This window comes from Urocitellus parryii, chromosome 14 (genome assembly GCF_045843805.1).
Source record: "Urocitellus parryii isolate mUroPar1 chromosome 14, mUroPar1.hap1, whole genome shotgun sequence".
NCBI classification, from domain to species: Eukaryota; Metazoa; Chordata; class Mammalia; order Rodentia; family Sciuridae; genus Urocitellus; species Urocitellus parryii.
The window spans coordinates 52,450,549-52,469,530 of record NC_135544.1 but is presented as its reverse complement, the minus strand read 5'-3'; the positions used below and the strand labels follow the sequence as shown (position 1 = coordinate 52,469,530).

The 18,982-nt window shown below is 53.9% G+C and overlaps 1 protein-coding gene across 3 annotated transcripts in view; it reads left to right on the top strand.

The window, feature by feature from the left end:
• Positions 1–61: 61 nt before the first annotated feature.
• The window catches only part of Bmp1 (bone morphogenetic protein 1), a 41,024-nt gene continuing 22,103 nt past the window's right edge, over positions 62–18,982 (top strand). For all 3 annotated transcript variants that reach the window (XM_026397517.2, XM_026397518.2, XM_026397519.2), the window contains exons 1-8: positions 62–311; positions 8,210–8,323; positions 10,339–10,503; positions 10,670–10,787; positions 11,074–11,252; positions 11,783–11,888; positions 13,070–13,194; positions 13,744–13,859. In XM_026397517.2, the coding sequence (XP_026253302.1) occupies positions 149–311; positions 8,210–8,323; positions 10,339–10,503; positions 10,670–10,787; positions 11,074–11,252; positions 11,783–11,888; positions 13,070–13,194; positions 13,744–13,859 (1,086 nt within the window). In that variant the 5' untranslated portion in view covers positions 62–148. The remainder of the gene's footprint in view (positions 312–8,209; positions 8,324–10,338; positions 10,504–10,669; positions 10,788–11,073; positions 11,253–11,782; positions 11,889–13,069; positions 13,195–13,743; positions 13,860–18,982) is intronic.

Sequence of the window (18,982 nt, the reverse complement as noted above, 5' to 3'; positions counted from 1 at the left end):
AAGCGGGAAGGGAAGAGGTAGGCAGCGCGGGGGGAGCGGGAGCCAGCGGGCGGCCAGCCGCCGGGAGCGCCTCCTCCTCGCCGCCAGAGCTCGGTTCCCCGCCGCCGCTCCCGCGTCCGGGTGCGACCCGCCGCCACCGTCCGCCAGCATGCCCGGTGTGGCCCGCCCGCCGCTGCCGCTGCTGCTCCGGCTGCTGCTGCTGCTGCTGCTCCCGCGCCCCGGCCGGCCGCTGGACTTGGCCGACTACACCTACGACCTGGGAGAGGAGGACGCCCCGGAGCCTCTCAACTACAAAGACCCCTGCAAGGCGGGTAAGCGCCCCCCAGCCCCCCGCGGCCAGCCGGGGCGCGCGGAGCCGGGTGCGGGCAGGCCCGGCCGGGTAGGGTTTGGGGTTGGGGGAGGACTGTCCAGTGTGGGAAGCCGGGAGCTGCCTGGTTGGCAATGCAGTGGGGAACAAAAGAACGAGGGAAAGAGGGAGGGGGAAGTTTGGGGGACTTTTAGGACTGAAGTTTTGCTGCTGTTGGTGGACGGCGCTGCTGCTGCCTCTTGCCCTCCCAGAGGATTCCTGGGGAAATCTCCCTGGGTCCGAGAGAATCCCGCGGGCAGGGAGGTTTCCTTCTGCAGGAAACTTTTCTGGTCAAACTCTGTGTGTGTGTGTGTGTGTATGTATGTGTGTGTGCGCGCACGCGTTCTTTTCCCTTCTCCCCCATCCCTCCAGCTCTGCGGAACACTGGTGTTTGCCAGCCTGTCTGTCCGTCTCCCCCCCCCCCCCTGAGGCTGCACATCTGTCTAGGTTGGTGCCTGGAGGCCTGCAGCTCCAAGGAATAGGTCTCCCAGCCGCCACCCCATTCCAAGGGGAAGAGTAAAGTTTTCCAGGGATTCTGTGGGATCTTTCTCCTAGCCTTTGGTCTTAGCCAGCAGCAACAGCTTTCTGGGACTCAGGAGACAGCTGTCAAAGTCAGAGAAGGAGGGGACATACCTGTGTCCCTGTGTGCCAAGAGGGCCCTGCCAAGGCCAAGATGGGGTGGAAAAGAGGACACACAAAGAGAACTCAGATATTCTGCATCAGCCTTCTTACCCTACATACAGCAGAGGCCAATTAGGTGAGGTCAGGGCCGAGAGAGAGAGAAAGAATGTGCATTGTCCATGAGGACCCTCTGTAACCCCTTTACTACTTCTGGGACCAGAAGAGTCCTGCCCCTGGAGTGACCAGATGGCCGGGCACTCAGGCCATTGGCCTGATGGGATGACCCTGAATAGGCTGCCTGGAATGCTCAGGGGATGAGATATCAGAATTTTTCCTCGATTTCCTGCCTCTGTCTTTGGCCTGTCTCTAAATAGCCAGGGCCAGGGTCATGGTTCCTGGAACTGTAAACAAGGGGATGGGTGGGGGCAGGCCACTCTAGCCCTGGCCCTGGAATCCTGGTCGGGCACACTCCTTGCCCTCTCTCTCCTCACTTAGGGTGGAATGGGAGACCTTCTTCCTCCATATCTGCTGGCTGTGGGCAAGCTGGGATGTGAGCTATCATCTTTCTTGCTAGGTGCATGGGGTGAAGAGGAGGCAGAGTGGATAGGTCATGGGCTCAGGAGGCAAGCAGAGCTAGTTTTCAATCATGGACTCATTAGCTCTCCTTTTTGGGAAAGGTGACTATCATCTCTGACCTTTGGTTTTCTCACCTGTAAAATGGGACCGTTAATATATCTCTCCATCGAGCTGCTGGAAAAGACTAAATCTGAGAACGTATTATCACTTACCACATAGTAAGCACTAAAATGTTGGCTTCCTAATCCCCTGTGTTTTGTGCCTCTGACTCCCACTTCATTTTAAAATAAATATATTTTTTAGGGGGAATGATCTTGGTTTTTAGGAAAAAGTAATGTCTCCTTGACACCAGCCTTTTGTCCCTTCCCCATTCAATGCTACATTCCTGATGCCTAACATGTCCCAGGCTGGATGTTGTGGGAGGTACAGAGAGGTGCCAGTTAGGCCCTTGCCTTCAAGGGTCTTACAGTCCAGCAGGGGCCAAGAGTTCACAGACATAACCAATAGCACCACCCAAGGTATGTGAAGTGCCATACTGGAGGATAGGAGGCCCCTTGCTCCCTCTGTAGCCCTGATGATGGGGACTGCAAAGTGATTGGAGGGGCCTGGGAAGGTCTGTGGAGCCTTCATGGAGAAGCTGGGGCAGGGGTGGGGGAGGGGAGGCCTCAAAGAATGGGTAGGAAGCCATGCTGATGTTGGAAATGGGAGTGATTTTGGGAACAGCAAGAGGCTGAGGGCTGTATCCTCAGTCTCAGATTTCATGCTAGGGTGGGGCTGACTAAGTTGGAACTTCAAACAAGGGCTCTGGAGAAAGTTCTCCACCAGGGTGAATTGAGGCTGGTGGGGAGCTGGGCCAGGCTTGGGGGTGGCCGAGAGGGCCCGAGAGCCTGACAGGGCCAAGCTTCAAGGTCAGATCAGGCCTCCCTCTTGGGTGTGACTGATGCTCAAGTCCCATGGCCCACCCCTGGAGGAAATTGGATTCTAGTTCCTGGAAACACACACACCTCTGTCGAGCCTGGCCTGCCACCCACGAGCTGTGGGTCCCCCGGCTGCCCTCTCCGTGCTGTCTCCTCCTGCCTGGCCTGGCTTCTTGGCCCTTTTGCATCCAGGCTCCAAGATGCGGAGGCGACTGGCAGGCACTGGCCTCTACTTCCTTTGAATGTGGCTGGTGGCCCTGCTTACCTCTTTTTGCTCCACCCTCCCCAGCTCTCTCCTCCTCCTTCGTCTGCCTCACTTGCACTGAGGACCAGCCATGAAATTCATGCCCCTTTGACTCCCACAGCCTACCTGTGATCTCTTAGATTGCTCTGAGGATAACCAGGCTCTGTCATTTGAAGTTTCATTTGAAGTCACCTCTGACAGTTGCTGTTTGAGTTATGGTTGCTATTGCAGTAAGGGCAAAATTAAGGCCCTTGATACCCTGGAGAAGTTCCTGGACCTTCTGTGCAGCATCGTACAGTGGACAAGAAACTAGGCTGGTCTGTTGGTGTGCTCAGAGCAGTTTCCTCGAGCCTGCTCTCTAACCCTTGCCCAGGGAGATTTGAGGCAGCCCTGATCTCTTGTATATTGGGATGCTAAACATCAAAGGGGTCCTTCTCTACAATTCCCAACATTGCCAGTGACCCTCAGGGATCTGGGAGAGGAGTTGGAGGCAGAAATTGGGGCATAGTTCATCCCACAAGCAGAGAAGTCCATGGGACCTGACCCTGAGCCAGGGAGGCCCTTGCTTCCACCCTGACCTCAGCTGGCAGCTTGGAGGTCTGGGGGAGGTGCAGTGGGCAGCAGCTCCCCCAGCGCTCACCACCACCCTTGCCCTAGTGGCCTTGTGGCCCAGCTGTGGACTTTAGGGTGTCTTGGGGGTGGGATGTAGGTTGTGAGCACAGTCTCTTCTGTCAGAAGACCACATCCCGCCTTCCAGACACACTGAGTCACCCACCCACCTAAGCCTCTACTTTCTGAGTCACCCTCTCTTTTAAGTGCCCCAAGGGAAGAGGAAGACTATTCCCTGGGCTCTGGATGGAGGGGACTAGTGAGATTCCTCAGGAAGAAGGCATTCCTCAGGATTAGACTCCAGAGATTGAGGGAGAAAGTATTGGGGGAGGGTGACAGGGGAGGGATGGAATGGCCACTCCCCAGGCCACTGTGGACCTCCTAAGGAAGGATATCTATACTGAGAGGGCTCAGCTAATCTCCCTCTCTCACACATGTGTGCACCCCATGCATTTCTAGGGCACCCTTCTCCTTTGGAGAGTGTGGCCTGTGAATGGAGTACACACCTGCAGTTAGAACTTGCACAGGGAAGTGGCTGATTGTGCACATTTGTTTGTGTCCTTGCTTTAAAGTGGGTCTGTTCACCTGTGTGTGTTTGATTCCTGAGTAAGCACAAGTGTAAATGTGCTCCTGTTGGCAAGTAGACAGGTGATGAAGTTCATTTGCATATTTAGGGGTCCCCTCAGTGTGTCCTCCCCCACCTAGAAGTCTGTCCTGTCCTGCACCTATGGCTTTAGGTCTCCATCACACCAGCCAGGTTTCTCTCCTGCCCCCACAGAAGAGATGGCCTTGCTGTGCCCTGGGTGAGGGGATTCGGAATCCAGAGCTCACCTTGGGGACAAAGTTCCTCCCCCGGTCCAGGCACATGGATGTTGCTCTGTCCCTTTTTCTGTTCCCAGCCTGGCTATGGAGAGCTACCAGTGCTCCTGTCTGGTTTACAGCCAGAAAACAAAACAAAAACTTTTGATCCTGTTTGAAAACAATTAATATCCTGACCCTGACCCCTGGGCTTCCTTTTGGTCAGGAGGGGCATCCTGGACTCTCTGGCCTCCAGATTCCCTAGCTTCCCAGGTTGGGATCCCAAATGGGTAGGCCCTCAGGCCTGGCTATTGGCCATAAGGCTCTCCTGGCCACCTCGCCCCTACCCCCACCCCGACTGGGTTCCCACGCATTCTTCAGCCATGACATTCCCACCACAGGGCGCCTGCTCCCTGCTGAGCACCACAGCTGGGCCCTGTTCCTCCTTCTACTTGACCTACCCCAGGTCCACACGGTCCTGGTCCCATATGCTAGCAAGGTTCTGTGGCTTCTGTCCTTGGGTTTCTCTCAATTGGGGTGCAAGTGTTAGGGACCAGTATGCCCAGGGAAGGTGTAAAGCTGACCTTGAGCTTCTGGGGTTGGCATTGAGGTGGCATTGACCAGTTAGTAGATGCTAACTGTGCTCTAGATTCTGTTCTAGGAGCCTCATTTGCATGGCTTGGTTTCTGCATGCAGGATTCTATCATTAGTCCCTTCTTTTATAGAGAATATTGAGGTTTAGCAGAACTTACAATGACATTGGCTAGGAGTAGTGAACTGGGAGTCAAAGACAGGTCTGTCTGACTCCAAAGACCTTGCTCTTTAATGACAATGTAAAGTCAATCTGAAAGTCCAACCACATGAGTCCAGTTGCCCTCTGTATCATAGCTCCACATCCATGGGTTCAGACAACCATGGATCAAAAATATTTGGGAAAAAAAAAGTTGTCTGTATTGAGCATGTACAGACATTTTTCTTGTTATTATTCCTTAAATAATACAGTATGACAACTACTTACATGGTATTTACATTGTTACGTATTACAAGTCATCCAGAGATGATCTTAAGTACACAGGAGACTGTGGGTAGGTTCTGTGCAGAAACTACAGCATTGTATATAAGAAACTTGAGCATCCGCAGGTTCAAGTATCTGTGGGATCCTGGATGAATCCCCGGAGGATAACTGTGTGTGGTAATGCCCCTGGGTATGGATGTGGAAGCCTGGATGTGCAGTGTGTGTGCAAAGGTGCAAATCATGCAAAAATGTAGGGGTGTTCATGTGGTACATGCACACCCGGGTGATGCTGGCATGTATGAATGTGCTGCCACCTCCCTAGATCATACCATCTATCCCAAATCCTTATTGAGGCCACTCTTGCATGTCAGCTTAGAAGCATCTTCTGTTGCTAAGCCAAAGCCACAGAGGAAGGCTGTTGGGTGACAGAAACTTTCTCAGGGGCTGGAAGAGATCTGGGCCAGTTATAAGCAGGTGCCTTCTCAGACCCAGTGTTTGGATCTCTGCAGCAAGGGAGGTGGGCTGGCATCTGGCCACAAGTTTATCTCTCCAGTGTTTGTAATGGGACACTCCTAGGCAAAAGCCGGAGATGGAGTGTGGCTTACTGGGCGTGTTGTGGGTGGGCCGGGATTAAATGAACTCATTAATGTGAAAGCACATGGTAGTTTCAACAGACATTTACATAAGGAGTCATTACAGCTACTATTACTGACTTAGTGAGTTCAGAGCACGCTGCTGGTTTGTGTGTGTTGGAGCTTGCGCCTGTGTGTTTTTTAGGACTATCTGTGAGTCTGTATTTTTTTGTGGATGTGTGTTTCTAGGGAGTGGCTATTTTTGTGGATGTGTACTTACGGTTTGGGTTCTAGGGAGGTAATGAACTTGAGTGCAGCAATCCCCGGACTGGGGATGGGGAGCCTTATTACAGGATCCAGCCTTTCTGGCAACCAGCAACAAGGTCTCAGTTAAATCTGCTCCCTTCTGGGCCTCAGTTTCCTTCCCTGTAAAATGGATGATTGGCTAGGTGACTGCTAGTCAGTCCCACATTCTGTTGATCTGTGTCTCAGGGAGTATGTGTCTTTGGCATGTATCTGCAGGTCAGAACACTGGCGTGGTGCTTCATTCATTCAAAAAAAGCATCGCTGAGTGCTTTCCACCCAAAGGCCCGTGCTGGGCACCACTTGCGCGTGCAGGGACCTATGTGTCTGACCTTGATGGCTCTGCATTTGACAGCAAGGGTGTGAATGTCACCATATGTTCATTGGAACACTAACCACATGTGTCTGATTCTCTGTGTGATGAAGTAACTGTATATGTGTCCACCCAGTGGGGCCAGCTGGGGAGGAGAGACCTGTGTGTAAGGCCTCAAGGTTAAAACAATTTGTGTAATGCTGACCGCCTGGCCTGTGCAGTGCTCCAACGGGATGAGAAGCAGATGTCACCATGGGCGGGGCCACAGGGAAGCTGCTCTGGTTGCACCTCCGACTCGCACCCCTGGCTTTAGCCCAGCCCTTGTGAAGCTCACAGCTGGGCTCCTTCAGAGTGGCCAGTTCTATGGCTTCTGCTTCCTCTTGCTCTAGACTTCTCAAAAAAGAACACAGGCGGGGGGCGCTGGGGTTGTGGCTCAGCGGTAGAGCACTCGCCTCCCATGTGTGAGACCCGGGTTCGATCCTCAGCACCACGTAAAAATAAATAAACAAAATAAAGATATTGTGCCCATGTATAACTAAAAAAAAGAACACAGGCAGCTCAGCCCATGACTCCAGAAACGTCTCTTCCCAACACCAGAAATCAAAATGGCCTGTTGGGGGAGGGGGGGTCTCTTCCTCTGGGCCTTTCTTCTCCAGAGAGGGGACTGAGAACGGGAATCACTTGAGAACTGTTAACCCTTTCTTGCCAGCTGGGAAACTCCCAGTGTGTCTACCTGCCCCAGTTCTTATTGCATTGTATTATAATTCATGTCCTCCCCTTTATTTGATTGAAATGGCATCTGCTGTGTGAACACCACATGCTTGGCACAGTGCCAAAGTTATGAGCATACAAACAGACTCTGTTAGTCAGCTTTCTGATACTATAACAAAATAGTCCAGATAAATGACTTAGAAAATAGGTTCATTTGGTTCTTGGTTCTGGTGTTTCTAGTATAAGACGGTGGAGGACATTGTTTTGGGCCTCTGATGAGGGCAGCAGCACGTCATGGCAGAAGAATGTGGCAGAGCAAAACTGCTCACCTCATCAGTTAGGAGGCAAGGAGAAAAGGAAGGGACAGCCCATAGTCCCCTGTAAAGGCACACCCCTAATGACCTAATGGCCTCCCTTAAGGGCCCACCCCTAAAGGCCCAAAGCACCTCCCTTTAGCACCTCCTTGGGTACCAACAGCCTTTAGCACAGGGACCTCTGGGAGTGCATTTATGCAGACCATAGTATAGACGCTACCATCCTGCCCCAGTGTATTTTCTCCAGAGCACTGTGCTCCAAACCGTCTGCAATTCTCTAAGTCAGTGTCTAGGCACTTGTGGGTTATAGAAGGCGGGCTACTGCTCTGTCTTGCTAATCATTGGCTAGTGCCTGACCCAGGTGCTGAGTGTTGACTGAAGAATGAAGGAATAAATGACACACTGTGTCCTTGTGGAGATCACAGCCTGGTAGGGGTTGGTATCCATTTTGCCAGGATTTTATTTTATTGTTTTATTTTTTGTGGTGCTGGGTCATCGTGCATGCCAGGCGGGCACAGTGCCACTGACTTACACTCCCAGCCCTTTTTCTTTTTGGAGATAGGGCTTGCCCTGTTGTCCAGGCTGTTCTCCAAATCCCTGGGCTCTGTGGTCCTTCTGCCTTGTACAACCATGGTGTGTATCTCCTGCCCTGCTGTTGCTGGTCTTTTAGCTAAAACTGAGCATGATCTCACAAGAGATTCTAGAAGCTGATCTGTCACTGCCCTTGTTTTTCTCCTCCAGTGGCATTTGAGGGTCGGAGTTGCTGTGGGGACTGGGCGGGTGTGCCCACGGGTCAGGGCTATCACATGCTGCACCCAGTCCCAGGTAAGAGAACTAACTCAGCCCTTGACCTCTTCTTTTTTTCTTTAGTTGCCTTTCTTGGGGACATTGCCCTGGACGAGGAGGACTTGAGGGCCTTCCAGGTGCAGCGGGCTGCAGATTTCAGGCCACGCATGGCCCGTAGGTCGTCCATCAAAACAGCAGGTACAGGCCAGCCCTCTGTGTCCCAGAAATGGGTTCCAGACTTGGGGAAACAAGGGATCCCCCTGTTCCCAGCCAGAGCCTTCCGGCTCAGAGGCCACGAACTTGATCCCAGCGCATGGGCTTGTCTTCCTTTGGAATATCTTTATCCTTCCGCAGGAGGAGTAGGAAGTGTGGCCATACCCAGGACCTAAGAGCCCCCAGCTTCCTGCTTACAGCTTACAAAGTACTTTCAGAGGTGTTGTCTAACTTGACTTCCCCAACTACCTTCAGAGGTGTCTGTCAGGACAACTCCTGGTTTAAACTCAGAGAGTAAAGCAAACTTGCCCAAGATCACATAGCTTGTTGGTGGCAGAGCTGAGACTAGAACCCACCCTTCTCTCTCCAAATCTGAGCCGCTGTGCCCAACACAGTAATCCCCTGGGCCTGCTGGTCCCACTGCCCAGCATTCTCTGGGGCCCTTCTCAGGAGCTTCATTCATGACTTTTCCAACCGTCTCCTAGACGTGATGGTGCGCCTCCGCGTTCTGTGCCCTTCCTGCTCGGTACCTGGGTTGTTAGTATCTCTCCATGCCACATGGGAATTGCTTCCACGTCTCATCTCCCCAGCTGGACCTACAATCCTCAAGGTCAGGGATGGTCTCTCCTCCCTGGTGACCCAAGCACCTACCAACTCCTGTGGCACTTGTATGTGGAGAGGGGCAACGGAGGACTGAGGACCAGGGCTGAGTTGGCTCTTCTCAGCCTTCTTACTGATCTATGGAGGGGCAGCGGCTTGTCACTGCTGTGCTGCAGGTGGCCTGGGGCAGGTCCCGACAGCCCAAGGGTGGAGATGCCTAGCAGGGGTCTGCCCAGCAGTCATCCTGTCTAGCAGGAGCGAGGATCTTAGTGTGGGCAACCTAGGAGTAAGGGTCAACTAACCCAGAGGGCAACTGGCATCAGAGAGTGACCTGGTGGCCTGGTGACAAGGGAGGCTTATATAACTTTAGCGGAGACTAGTAAGAATGGTGCAGGGGAAAGCCACACAAAGCCAACTCATGAGGTGACTTTGGGCAAAGCTTTGGCTTCAGTTTCCTCATATGTCAGATGTAGGTAATGGCACTTGCCCCATCCCATAATGCTGTGATGTCACATGAAAATGTGACCCTGAGAAACTTAGAGAAAACATGAAGTTTCATATGCTCCATGAATGCCAGGTTTTGTTAGATGAGAAGGGACATTTTCCAAATCTCAGATCCCCTAGGTCCTTAGAGTTCCTAGGAAATGAATACATTACTGATCTCCTTTGCAATCATAGCCATTCTTGCCATTGATGGTAGTTATGAATAGTTATAGCATAACTTCACCGTAATTGTAGAACTTTGTATTCTGTGTAGTCACTGAAAACACTGAATTAGCGAATACTGAATCATTGCTCCAGGGGAAACGTGGGCTCTGCCAGCTTCTGGTCACATTTTTTTAAACTGGTCACCACATGACCTTGTCTTATGTGTATTTCATTTAAAGACACCTTATTTAATACATAGTTGATTCATGAACTCACAGCCAACAGCACTGACTCAGGCCTGAATAAATTTATCTAACACATGCATTTCTCTGTAGAACACTTCCCAGCCTTCTTGCCCTTGGGGACATGAGATAGCACTTTATATTACACTTGAGAACCATTTTAAACAGCAAAATCATCTACAAGATGCACCAAAATGCAAAGAAACATGGCACTCAATAAACCTTAAAAAGGACACTTGTTTATAGTAGGGGAGCTGAAACAAAGCAGCGTCACCCCGGTCAGCCTCAGCAGGGAATGCACACGCTGGGTAAGAACTTTTACCCTGCTCTGTGCTTGGCCACGAGTGACCGTGAAAGCCTGAGAGTTGATTTGGGGGTTACAAATGAATTTTAGCAGGTAGGCAAATTCACAGATACAGAATCCACAACTAAGGGGGCCCTGCTGGGCTTTGTCTCCTCCCTCTGCCCTCCACCCACCTGCTGCCAAAGCCTTTCCTCTTTTAATTCCAGGAAACTCTTCTGCCCCTGGCTGCCAGGGAGCTAGTGGGCAGCCTCAGAGGGAATCCCAGGGGAGATGGAGAGGCAGGCCCCGGAGCCGGCGGGCAGCAACCTCCAGACCAGAACGTGTGTGGCCTGATGGGGTCATCCCCTTTGTCATCGGGGGAAACTTCACTGGTGAGTGGGCTGCTGTGGGGCCCAGGCACAGCCTGCATCCGGCCCTGGCCTTGCTACTTTGGCCTGTCTGTGGCAGTGTGCTCTCAGTATGGCTGGTACGCTCTAGCAGTGCGTGGAAGTGGGCCACCTGGGCACCGTGATAGCCTGGCTTCCTTCCTCCCGGCAGGCAGCCAGAGAGCAGTCTTCCGGCAGGCCATGAGGCACTGGGAGAAGCACACCTGTGTCACCTTCTTGGAGCGCACCGACGAGGACAGCTATATTGTGTTCACCTATCGACCCTGCGGGTGAGCAGGGACCCACGGGCACTGCACTCTTGGCTATGACCCTCCCCCAGGTTCTGCCCTGGGCTCTGCTACTGCCCTCAACTGGGCACTGCCCTGGTGCGCCAATCCCCTCCCACCATGGGGCATCTCCCTGTTGTTGTGACCCTGGCACACAGCCTGGGCATTGGGTGCTCAGGGACCCCTCCACCCTTCCACTCCCCTGCCAACCTGGCAGCCTGGCCCGGCCCCTGAGTGGATGCACTCCCCCAGCTCGGGACCGCCCCCCTGAGCTGGCCCCGCCCTCCAGGTGCTGCTCCTACGTGGGTCGCCGTGGTGGGGGCCCCCAGGCCATCTCCATCGGCAAGAACTGTGACAAGTTCGGCATTGTGGTCCATGAGCTAGGCCACGTCATCGGCTTCTGGCACGAGCACACAAGGCCCGACCGGGACCGCCACGTCTCCATTGTGCGAGAGAACATCCAGCCAGGTAGGAAGCACCTCCTGCCCCAGCCCCACCTCTGGGTCCCCTTTTGGGTGGAAGCTGCACCTGCTGCCCATGGCCTGGGTCGGGACCTCCCTCCAGGCATCTGCTCAAGGCAGGTTCAGCTGGGGGGGGGGGGAGGGGGTGGGGGTGGAGTGGGGTAGCAGCAGCCCAGGCCTGGATGCTCCTGCAGGCCTTCTCCTTCACTTTTCCACGTCTCCTGCCCTCTGCCAGTTCTGTCTTCTAGGGTTTTCTTCCCTGTTTTCCTCAGCCTCCCTCTCCTGTCCCCTCCCGCCTACCGGCTCTGTCCGCCAGACATTCTCTAATCCACTGGTCCCTTCCCATAGTTCCTTGGGCCCACTTCCAGTAGGTCCCTCCATTCACTGGCTTCTCTCTGAATAGGACTCTTCTGCAGAGCCTCCCCACCCCCAGGCTTCCCTTGGCCACTCCCCAGGCCCTCAGGTAGGGGGCCTTCAGCCGGTACAGGGAGGACACAGGCTCCTGCCTCCCCGACCCCCTTTTCCTGGTCTTCGCAGGGCAGGAGTATAACTTCCTGAAGATGGAGATCCAGGAAGTGGAGTCTCTGGGGGAGACGTATGATTTTGACAGTATCATGCACTACGCCCGGAATACCTTCTCCAGGTGAGAGATGGGCTGGACCTCCTGTGGAGCCGCCCAGCCCAGCCTTCTGGAAGCCGTTTCCTTTTCACCTCCTGCTTTGCACTGGCCCACCCTCTGCTGCAGGCCTCAAGGGCAAGGGAGTGCTCTGGGTGCCTGCAGCCACGTGGGTGATGGCCCAGCCCAGGCTCTTTGCCTGTCACTGAGCACACCTGGCTTCCGCCCTGGACCAGCCCCCACCTCCAGCTCACAAGACACCCTCCTTACCCTGCCCTGGTTCCCAGAAGACACAGCCAGAGCCCCTTAGGGGTGGCCCAGCCTCCCCTCACTGAGCGTGGGAAGTGACCCCTCCCTCCTCATGGCCTTCCCGGACTGGCCTTTCCCAAGCCTGGCTCTTTCCTCATCCCCTGTCCAGGGGTTGGCCCTTCCCCCCTCTTCTCAGAGCTCCTTCTAGACACACTTCTCCTGCCTCCAGACCTGAGGGAACAGAGGCCAGGGAGGAGTAGTGAGGTCACTCTGCCCTCCACACCCACAGACCCTCTGCATCCCCACCCCCTGCTGCGATCTGCCCAGCTGGGTGTGAGTCAGGGGCCCTGGGGAGGCCGGCTGCCTGCTCCTCCTTCCTTCTGCTCCTCCCACACCCGGGGTTCAGCTACCGGGAACTGGAGGACAGGGACACTGGTGGATTGGGAGTTGGTGGGACTGTCCTGTGGTCTGGGCTGGCCACGGTGGAACCTGCCCTTGCCCTTTGGCCTCGCTCCAGGTGCTTTCAGACAACGCCCTGTTGTCAGGGTGAAGAGTTGGCCCTGGTAGTGAATCAGGGGAAGTTCCCAGGGGCTGAATCAGCCTGAGGGGCCACCGAGACAGGAGCTGGGTGGGGCTGCAGAGATGCCCACAGGATGGATTAGGGCCTGCAGCTCTTCTGAGGCTGGGGCACCTGGAGGGTCCCCAGGGCATCATTGGACTGGGTCTCTGACCTCCCAAAGCATACCAGTTCCTGTGGTATGGCTGCCACGGGGCAGGGTGGCTGCTGGTCAGTGGGCAGCTTAATGACAGGGTGAGACATCTCCACCCGTCCCTGACCCTGCCGAGGAATGTCTGGGCTCTGGCAGGGTCGTGACCCGTGGGGGCACACTGGCCAGCCACCTCTCCTTCCTCACCTGCCTTCCAGTGGATTCGCACTCACTCTCTCCATTTCCTCCCAGGGGTATCTTCCTGGACACCATCGTTCCCAAGTACGAGGTGAATGGGGTGAAGCCTCCCATTGGCCAAAGGACCCGGCTCAGCAAGGGGGACATCGCCCAGGCCCGCAAGCTCTACAAGTGCCCAGGTCAGAGCAGGGAAGGGACAGGCCAGGTGGGTGGAGGGCAGGGCCTGGGGCCACCAAGAAGGTGGCAGCTGTAAGTGTTAGAGGAGGGTGTTGGGAGAGGCCTGTGGAGGTTGGGCCAGGTCTCACTCACGGAACGGAACTGGATCAGGTGGTATGGGAGGCTGAGCCACCTCCTGGGGCTGGCAGAGGAGGGGAGGGTCAGGGGCTCAGGACTGGGGGCCAGGGAGAGGGAGAGGGTAGACAGTAGGAGTAGAAAAGGGGGAGAACAGCCACTCCAGGGGAGCGAGGAGGAACCGAGGCCCGCCACAGGAGCTTGACCTTAACTCTGGAGCCCATGTTGCCTTGACGACAGGGCATCCCGTTACCCTGGCAGCAGTGGGCCCTGGGAGGTAGGACGGTGTGTGCCCATGCGAGGAGGAGGGTGGATTTTAAAGGGACAGGACCTTCCTCTCTCCCCCAAAGGATGCCGGGGCTCAGGGGGGGTGAGCCAGAAGGCAGGGGAACTCGGCGCCTGCAGCCCGCTGTGCAGTCATTTCCTTTCCTTGACAGCCTGTGGAGAGACCCTACAAGACAGCACAGGCAACTTCTCTTCCCCTGAGTACCCCAACGGCTACTCGGCCCACATGCACTGCGTCTGGCGCATCTCCGTCACGCCCGGGGAGAAGGTAACCCAGGACCCTGGGAGTGGGAGAGCATTTCCTCTGAGGAGCCTCAGCCCAGGGACTTCTCCCACGTGGGGGTCAGTGTGGACGCCGGTGACCACAAGTCCCATGGGGCACGACAGTGAGGAGGGGCTTCTGCCCATTGGCAGCCCTCCTCCCCACTCAGGGACCTAGTCGGCACCCCTTTCCAGATGGCCTTGCTGTGAGCATCTGCCGTGCAGGGCGGCCAGACTGCCCATCTCTTCCTGAGTGCTTTCCTAGGTGCTTGTCACCTAGTCCCTTGCCATTCTTTCAGCCACCCTGTGTCTTCATTTCACAGACAGGCAATGAGGTGCAGGGAGGTTAAGTAAACTTGCCCTAGGTCACGAAGTTGACAAGGAGTGAGGTGGGATTTGAACCCTTGGCGGGACTGGGTTCCATCTCAGCCTTGTCCTTGACAGACTGGGTGGCCTTGGATGAACTGTTTAGCCCTAGTCGGGGGCTCTCATCTGCCCCTGAGGAGGCTCTCATCTGCCTGTCTGGGCTTGGGCCAGGGGCTCCTGAGGGCCCTTGCAGTTCTGATGAGCTGTGGTTCTGGAAGAGTTAAGGGCCCAGGCAAAGGCCTCCCACAGGATGCTCCCTGGTACTGAGACCCGACAGTCTTGGCCCCAGGGACCTGACTTTGTGACCCTGCCTCGCTCTCTCTTTTTCTCCTCTGCCTGTCACCGGTGTATCATTCCTGATCCAAAGAGGACGCTCGGCCTCTGTCCCTCTTACCTGGGGGTGAGCCTGGTTCTCACAGTTGCTTCCTTTGTGGGGCTGGCTGGGGTAGACTGTGGCTGCCTCAGCCATCCTCCTGCAGGGAGTCTGCCCTTCCTGCGGCTTACGCAGGCAAGCAAGGCGGACACCGAGTGGCCAAGGGGCCCCAGAGACCAGTGCAGCGTCCTCTGCAGGGTCCACTAGCCTGGTTTGAATTCCTGAGGTGATGAGGGGCTCACTACATCTCAGAATAAGAATATTCTATCCATTCTCTAGCCAGCTCTTAATGAAGAGGGGAACCATGATCCTGAAATCTCCCAGTCCTTCCCTCCAGAGCAATTCATTGTAACTCGTCTTCCTGTTTCCCAGTCAGCCCTCCCAATCTGGGAGGCCACTCTCCTGCCTCCTCACCCATGCAGGGACTTGTCACAAGGAGTCTGGATTTCTCAGCACTCCTGGACCCACCGTGTCCTTCAGAGTCTAAATGCTCCCAAGAGTGAGCTACAAGATTTACTCCCCTTGTCTGCAGTGTGGAGTCCCACCACCCAGCAGGTGGCTGTGCCTCTTACCTGTGCCTTGGCTCCTTTGACAAGCAGGTCTTCGTGTCCTCTTCCTGCTCTCTGATCAAAATGTCCAACAGGACGCAAACCAAAGCAGATCCCAGATCTACCTCAAACTGACATGGATCCATTCACTTGCAATGACTTGTGACAATGTAATGACTTAACATCATTACCTGTTGACGGGGACGTGTCTCCTGAGACCTCCCCTCTGTCATCTCTCTGTCCCTGGCACAGGAAGTGGTTAAGAAGTGCCGAGTACCTAAGCTGGACTATCTTAGCAGCTGACAGCCCCTGCTCTGCCAGTTGGTAAAACCCCTTTGAAAAGGGAGAGAAATGCGCTTGCTGGGCCCCGCCGTCAAGTTCTTCTTTTCTAAATGGTCACAGAGCATCTGTTTCGTTGGGGACTGACATTCAGCTCAGTGGTTTATAATTCCCGGAATCCACTCCTAACCCCCTCCCGACACTCCCAACACACACACCCCACTTGAAGATGGGGAAAGCTCCTGCTCTGAGTTCTCAAGATTACACACGCTGATCACATCTGCAAGTTATTTGAGTGTCTTCTGATGTCATTTGTGAGCCTAGGGACAAATGCAGTGAGAGAGGTGGTCACTGACTCTTGTTCTGCTGCGTTATTGAGCAGTTTCTCCTTCCTCTGTGAATGATGCTGAGGTTTAGTTTTTGCAATCTGAAGATCCTTCTCACGTGGGACAGACTTTTATTGAGAACTGAGTAATTTTCTCTTCTCTCTGCGTTGGCATTTGACCATCTTTCCTCAAAAGGGAATGTTCTTCTCATTCCAAATCTCACTTTAAATTGCAATCCTTTCTGCTATTTCCAACTGACCGAACCTGGCTTCCTTCTTCCCCCTGCCAAGGGTCTTCACTTCTCCAGCCTTTGGAAATATCACCTGCAAATCATAATAATAACACAAACAACAAACAATTATTGAGCATATGTTCAGTTCTTCCCCCCCCCCTACTGGAGATTAAACCCAGGGGTGTTTTACCACTGAGCTACATCCCCAGCTCTTTTTATTATTATTATTTTTAAGACAGGGTCTCGCTAAGTTGCTTAGGGGCTTGCTAATTTGCTGAGGTTGGCCTCAAACTTGTGATCCTCCTGCCTCAGCCTTCCGAATTGCTAGCATTCCAGGCATACTTCTTCATGCCAGCATGTGTTAAATTGTTTACATGTGTTGACTTTTAATTAATACAACAGTGTTATAGACCTAGTTGTCCCTGTTTTGTGTATGAGAAAATGGATTTGGAAGAATTAGAAGCTGGCCCAAGATCACACAGAACCTAGATGATGACACATGAATCTGAGATCCCGTATGGTATGTTGCTCTAAACCCTGTGGTATTTCAGTGATTCCTTTGGTGCTCTTCAGCTAACGTGTGCCTGGTAGTCTGGCACTGGGCCAGACACCAAAGACGTTCAGATGTCAGAGACAGTCCAGGCCCCAAGAAGCATGGAGTCAGGTAGGGGATTGCTTTCTATCCTGCTCAGGAGTTTGGCTCAGTCAGCAGGGTGAGGCGGCTTGGCCAGGATCAGCTTCCTTCCCTGTTGTCCCTGGATGCATGTGCCCCAGCTCTCTAGTGGACACCTGGCCCTGCCCCAGGAGCCTGTCTGTGCTGCTGGTCCATTCCTTCCGTAATTCCCAGAAGACCCTCACCAGTTCTCAAAAGCCTGTGTGGAACACCAGGGGAAGTGAGCTCAGGATAAAAATTCCATGTTGATCAATGCTTTGAGGTAGAAATGCATCGAATAGAAAGCAGTCTAGCTGTGAACCCAGGCTAGCACCATGGGGACCTTGACATTGAAGCCTGGTGGGCTAGAATAATAATGGCCACTTTTTTTTTTCCTTTGCTGTTATCCTTTTCCTTTTGCATCCCACTTAAAAACTGCACTGTTTTAGGGCTGTAGCTGTAGCTCAGTGGTAGAGCATTTGCCTCTCATGTGTGAGGCACTGGGTTCGATCCTCAGTACCATATGAAAATAAATAAATAAAAGATATTGTGTGCATCTACAACTAAAAAACAATTTTTTTTTTAAATTGCACTGTTTTAAACTGTCTATGTCCCGTCTTTGTTATTATGACAATGACGTGCCAGGCAAAGTCCTGGATGTCTTACACACACCACCTCGCTATTCCCCACAATTTTAAGAGCTGGGTGCTGTCATGGCTCCTGGGTAGATGAGGGAATTGGGGCTCATAGCACTTGGGGAACCTGCCCAGGTTTACTCAGGTAGCAGTGGTGCCGCTGGCACTTAGTTCTGCACTACCTGAATCCAAAGTCTGGTCTTTCATCAGTGAACTTTCAGGAGAGCCACCTGCTCTAGTGGGTGGACTTTGACATCTATTTTGGCTGCTGGGAGGTTGTTTTTCATTTGCTGCCCAGTGTTGAGCTTATTGCCAGAGTTTGAATGACAGGTGGATCTTATACAATTCTGCACGTCACGAGTATGCCAGACACGGGAAAGAGCCTTCTTTTAGGATCCCCCAAGTCTCTGCGCACAAACCATTAGCAGCTGAGCCAAGGACCCACAGCGGTTCCCAGGCAACAAAGCAGAGGAGGAGAGTGTTTTAAGGATCTCATGGTCAGCAGGCAAACAGTGCAGGGAAGCCAAGAAGATAAGAACTGCAAATGTCTTTTGGAGCTGGCAGCATCCTCCGCCTGCCTTCTGAAGTCCCTCCTGTTCTTCAGGGTCCAATCAAATTCCTCCTCCTTTCCCATTGCCCAGCCAGGCAGCAGCGACGCCTCCCTCTTCAGCAAAGCCTTTACTTTTCGGGTGCTGGAGGGCATGGGGCTCTGAGGACTAAGGGAAAGTGGACACTGGTTCTCAGCACAGTTGCTGAGCAGTCTTGACCAGCAGACCCCTGGAGGCCACGTGGGAAATGGTGCAGGGTAGAAGTTTAAGAACCAGAGTGTCTGGGTTTGATTTCCTGGCTGTGCGATCTTGGAGAAGTTGCTCAACCTCCCTGTGCCTCTGTTTCCCCACCTCTACAGTGAGCCTCCTGCAGGTATCCCCTTCACAGGGTTCAAATGAGGATTCAACAAATTAGTCTACCTCAAGCGCTTAGAGTAGTAAGTGGCCCATGGTGAGAATTCAGCGGATGTGAGTGTCTTTTCTGTATTCCTGTGTGTTGAACGAGGAAGCCCTAGGCAGCTGCCCTAGGTTCTACTTGCCTGTCTCTATGTCCAGGGTTCTCAACGGACCCAGTTGAAATAACAATCGATCTTAAGCCAACTCAACTCTAATAGTGGAGTTCACGCTGATTGGCTACATAATTGTGCCAGACCCTGCTGGAAACTTTCATATGAATCTAATTCCCCTAAGTCCTGCGAGGCGGGTCCTGTAATCATACCCTCTCAAAAGAAGGAAGCAGAGTGCCGGGAGTTCGGGGCCTGCCTGAGGTTGCAAGGCGAGGCCACGTTGAAGCCCGCCAGTGGCCGAGGGTTGACATGGCTACCAGCACAGGGCCTCTGCTGAGCAGCGAGGCCTTCTGTCCGTCCTTCCCGGGCACCCAGCAGGGGTGAGGAGACCTTCGCAGTCATGGGTGCCCTGGGAGCCCCCGTACCCGTATCACTTGGTCCCCCAGCTCCCCAGGGAGCCAGCGTGACCACCTCCATCCTTTACACAAACATGCTGAGGCTCTAGGACGCCGAGCCACAGGCCCACAGTCACCAGGCAGGAAGTGGTGGAGCTGGCCAGGTTTTCTTTGGCAAAGGGACGTTCCCCTGCCACCAGGGCACAGCTGTTTCCGCATGACAGAAGTCGGTACAACTCTTAATTAGACACCTCTGGTCTCAATATAGCT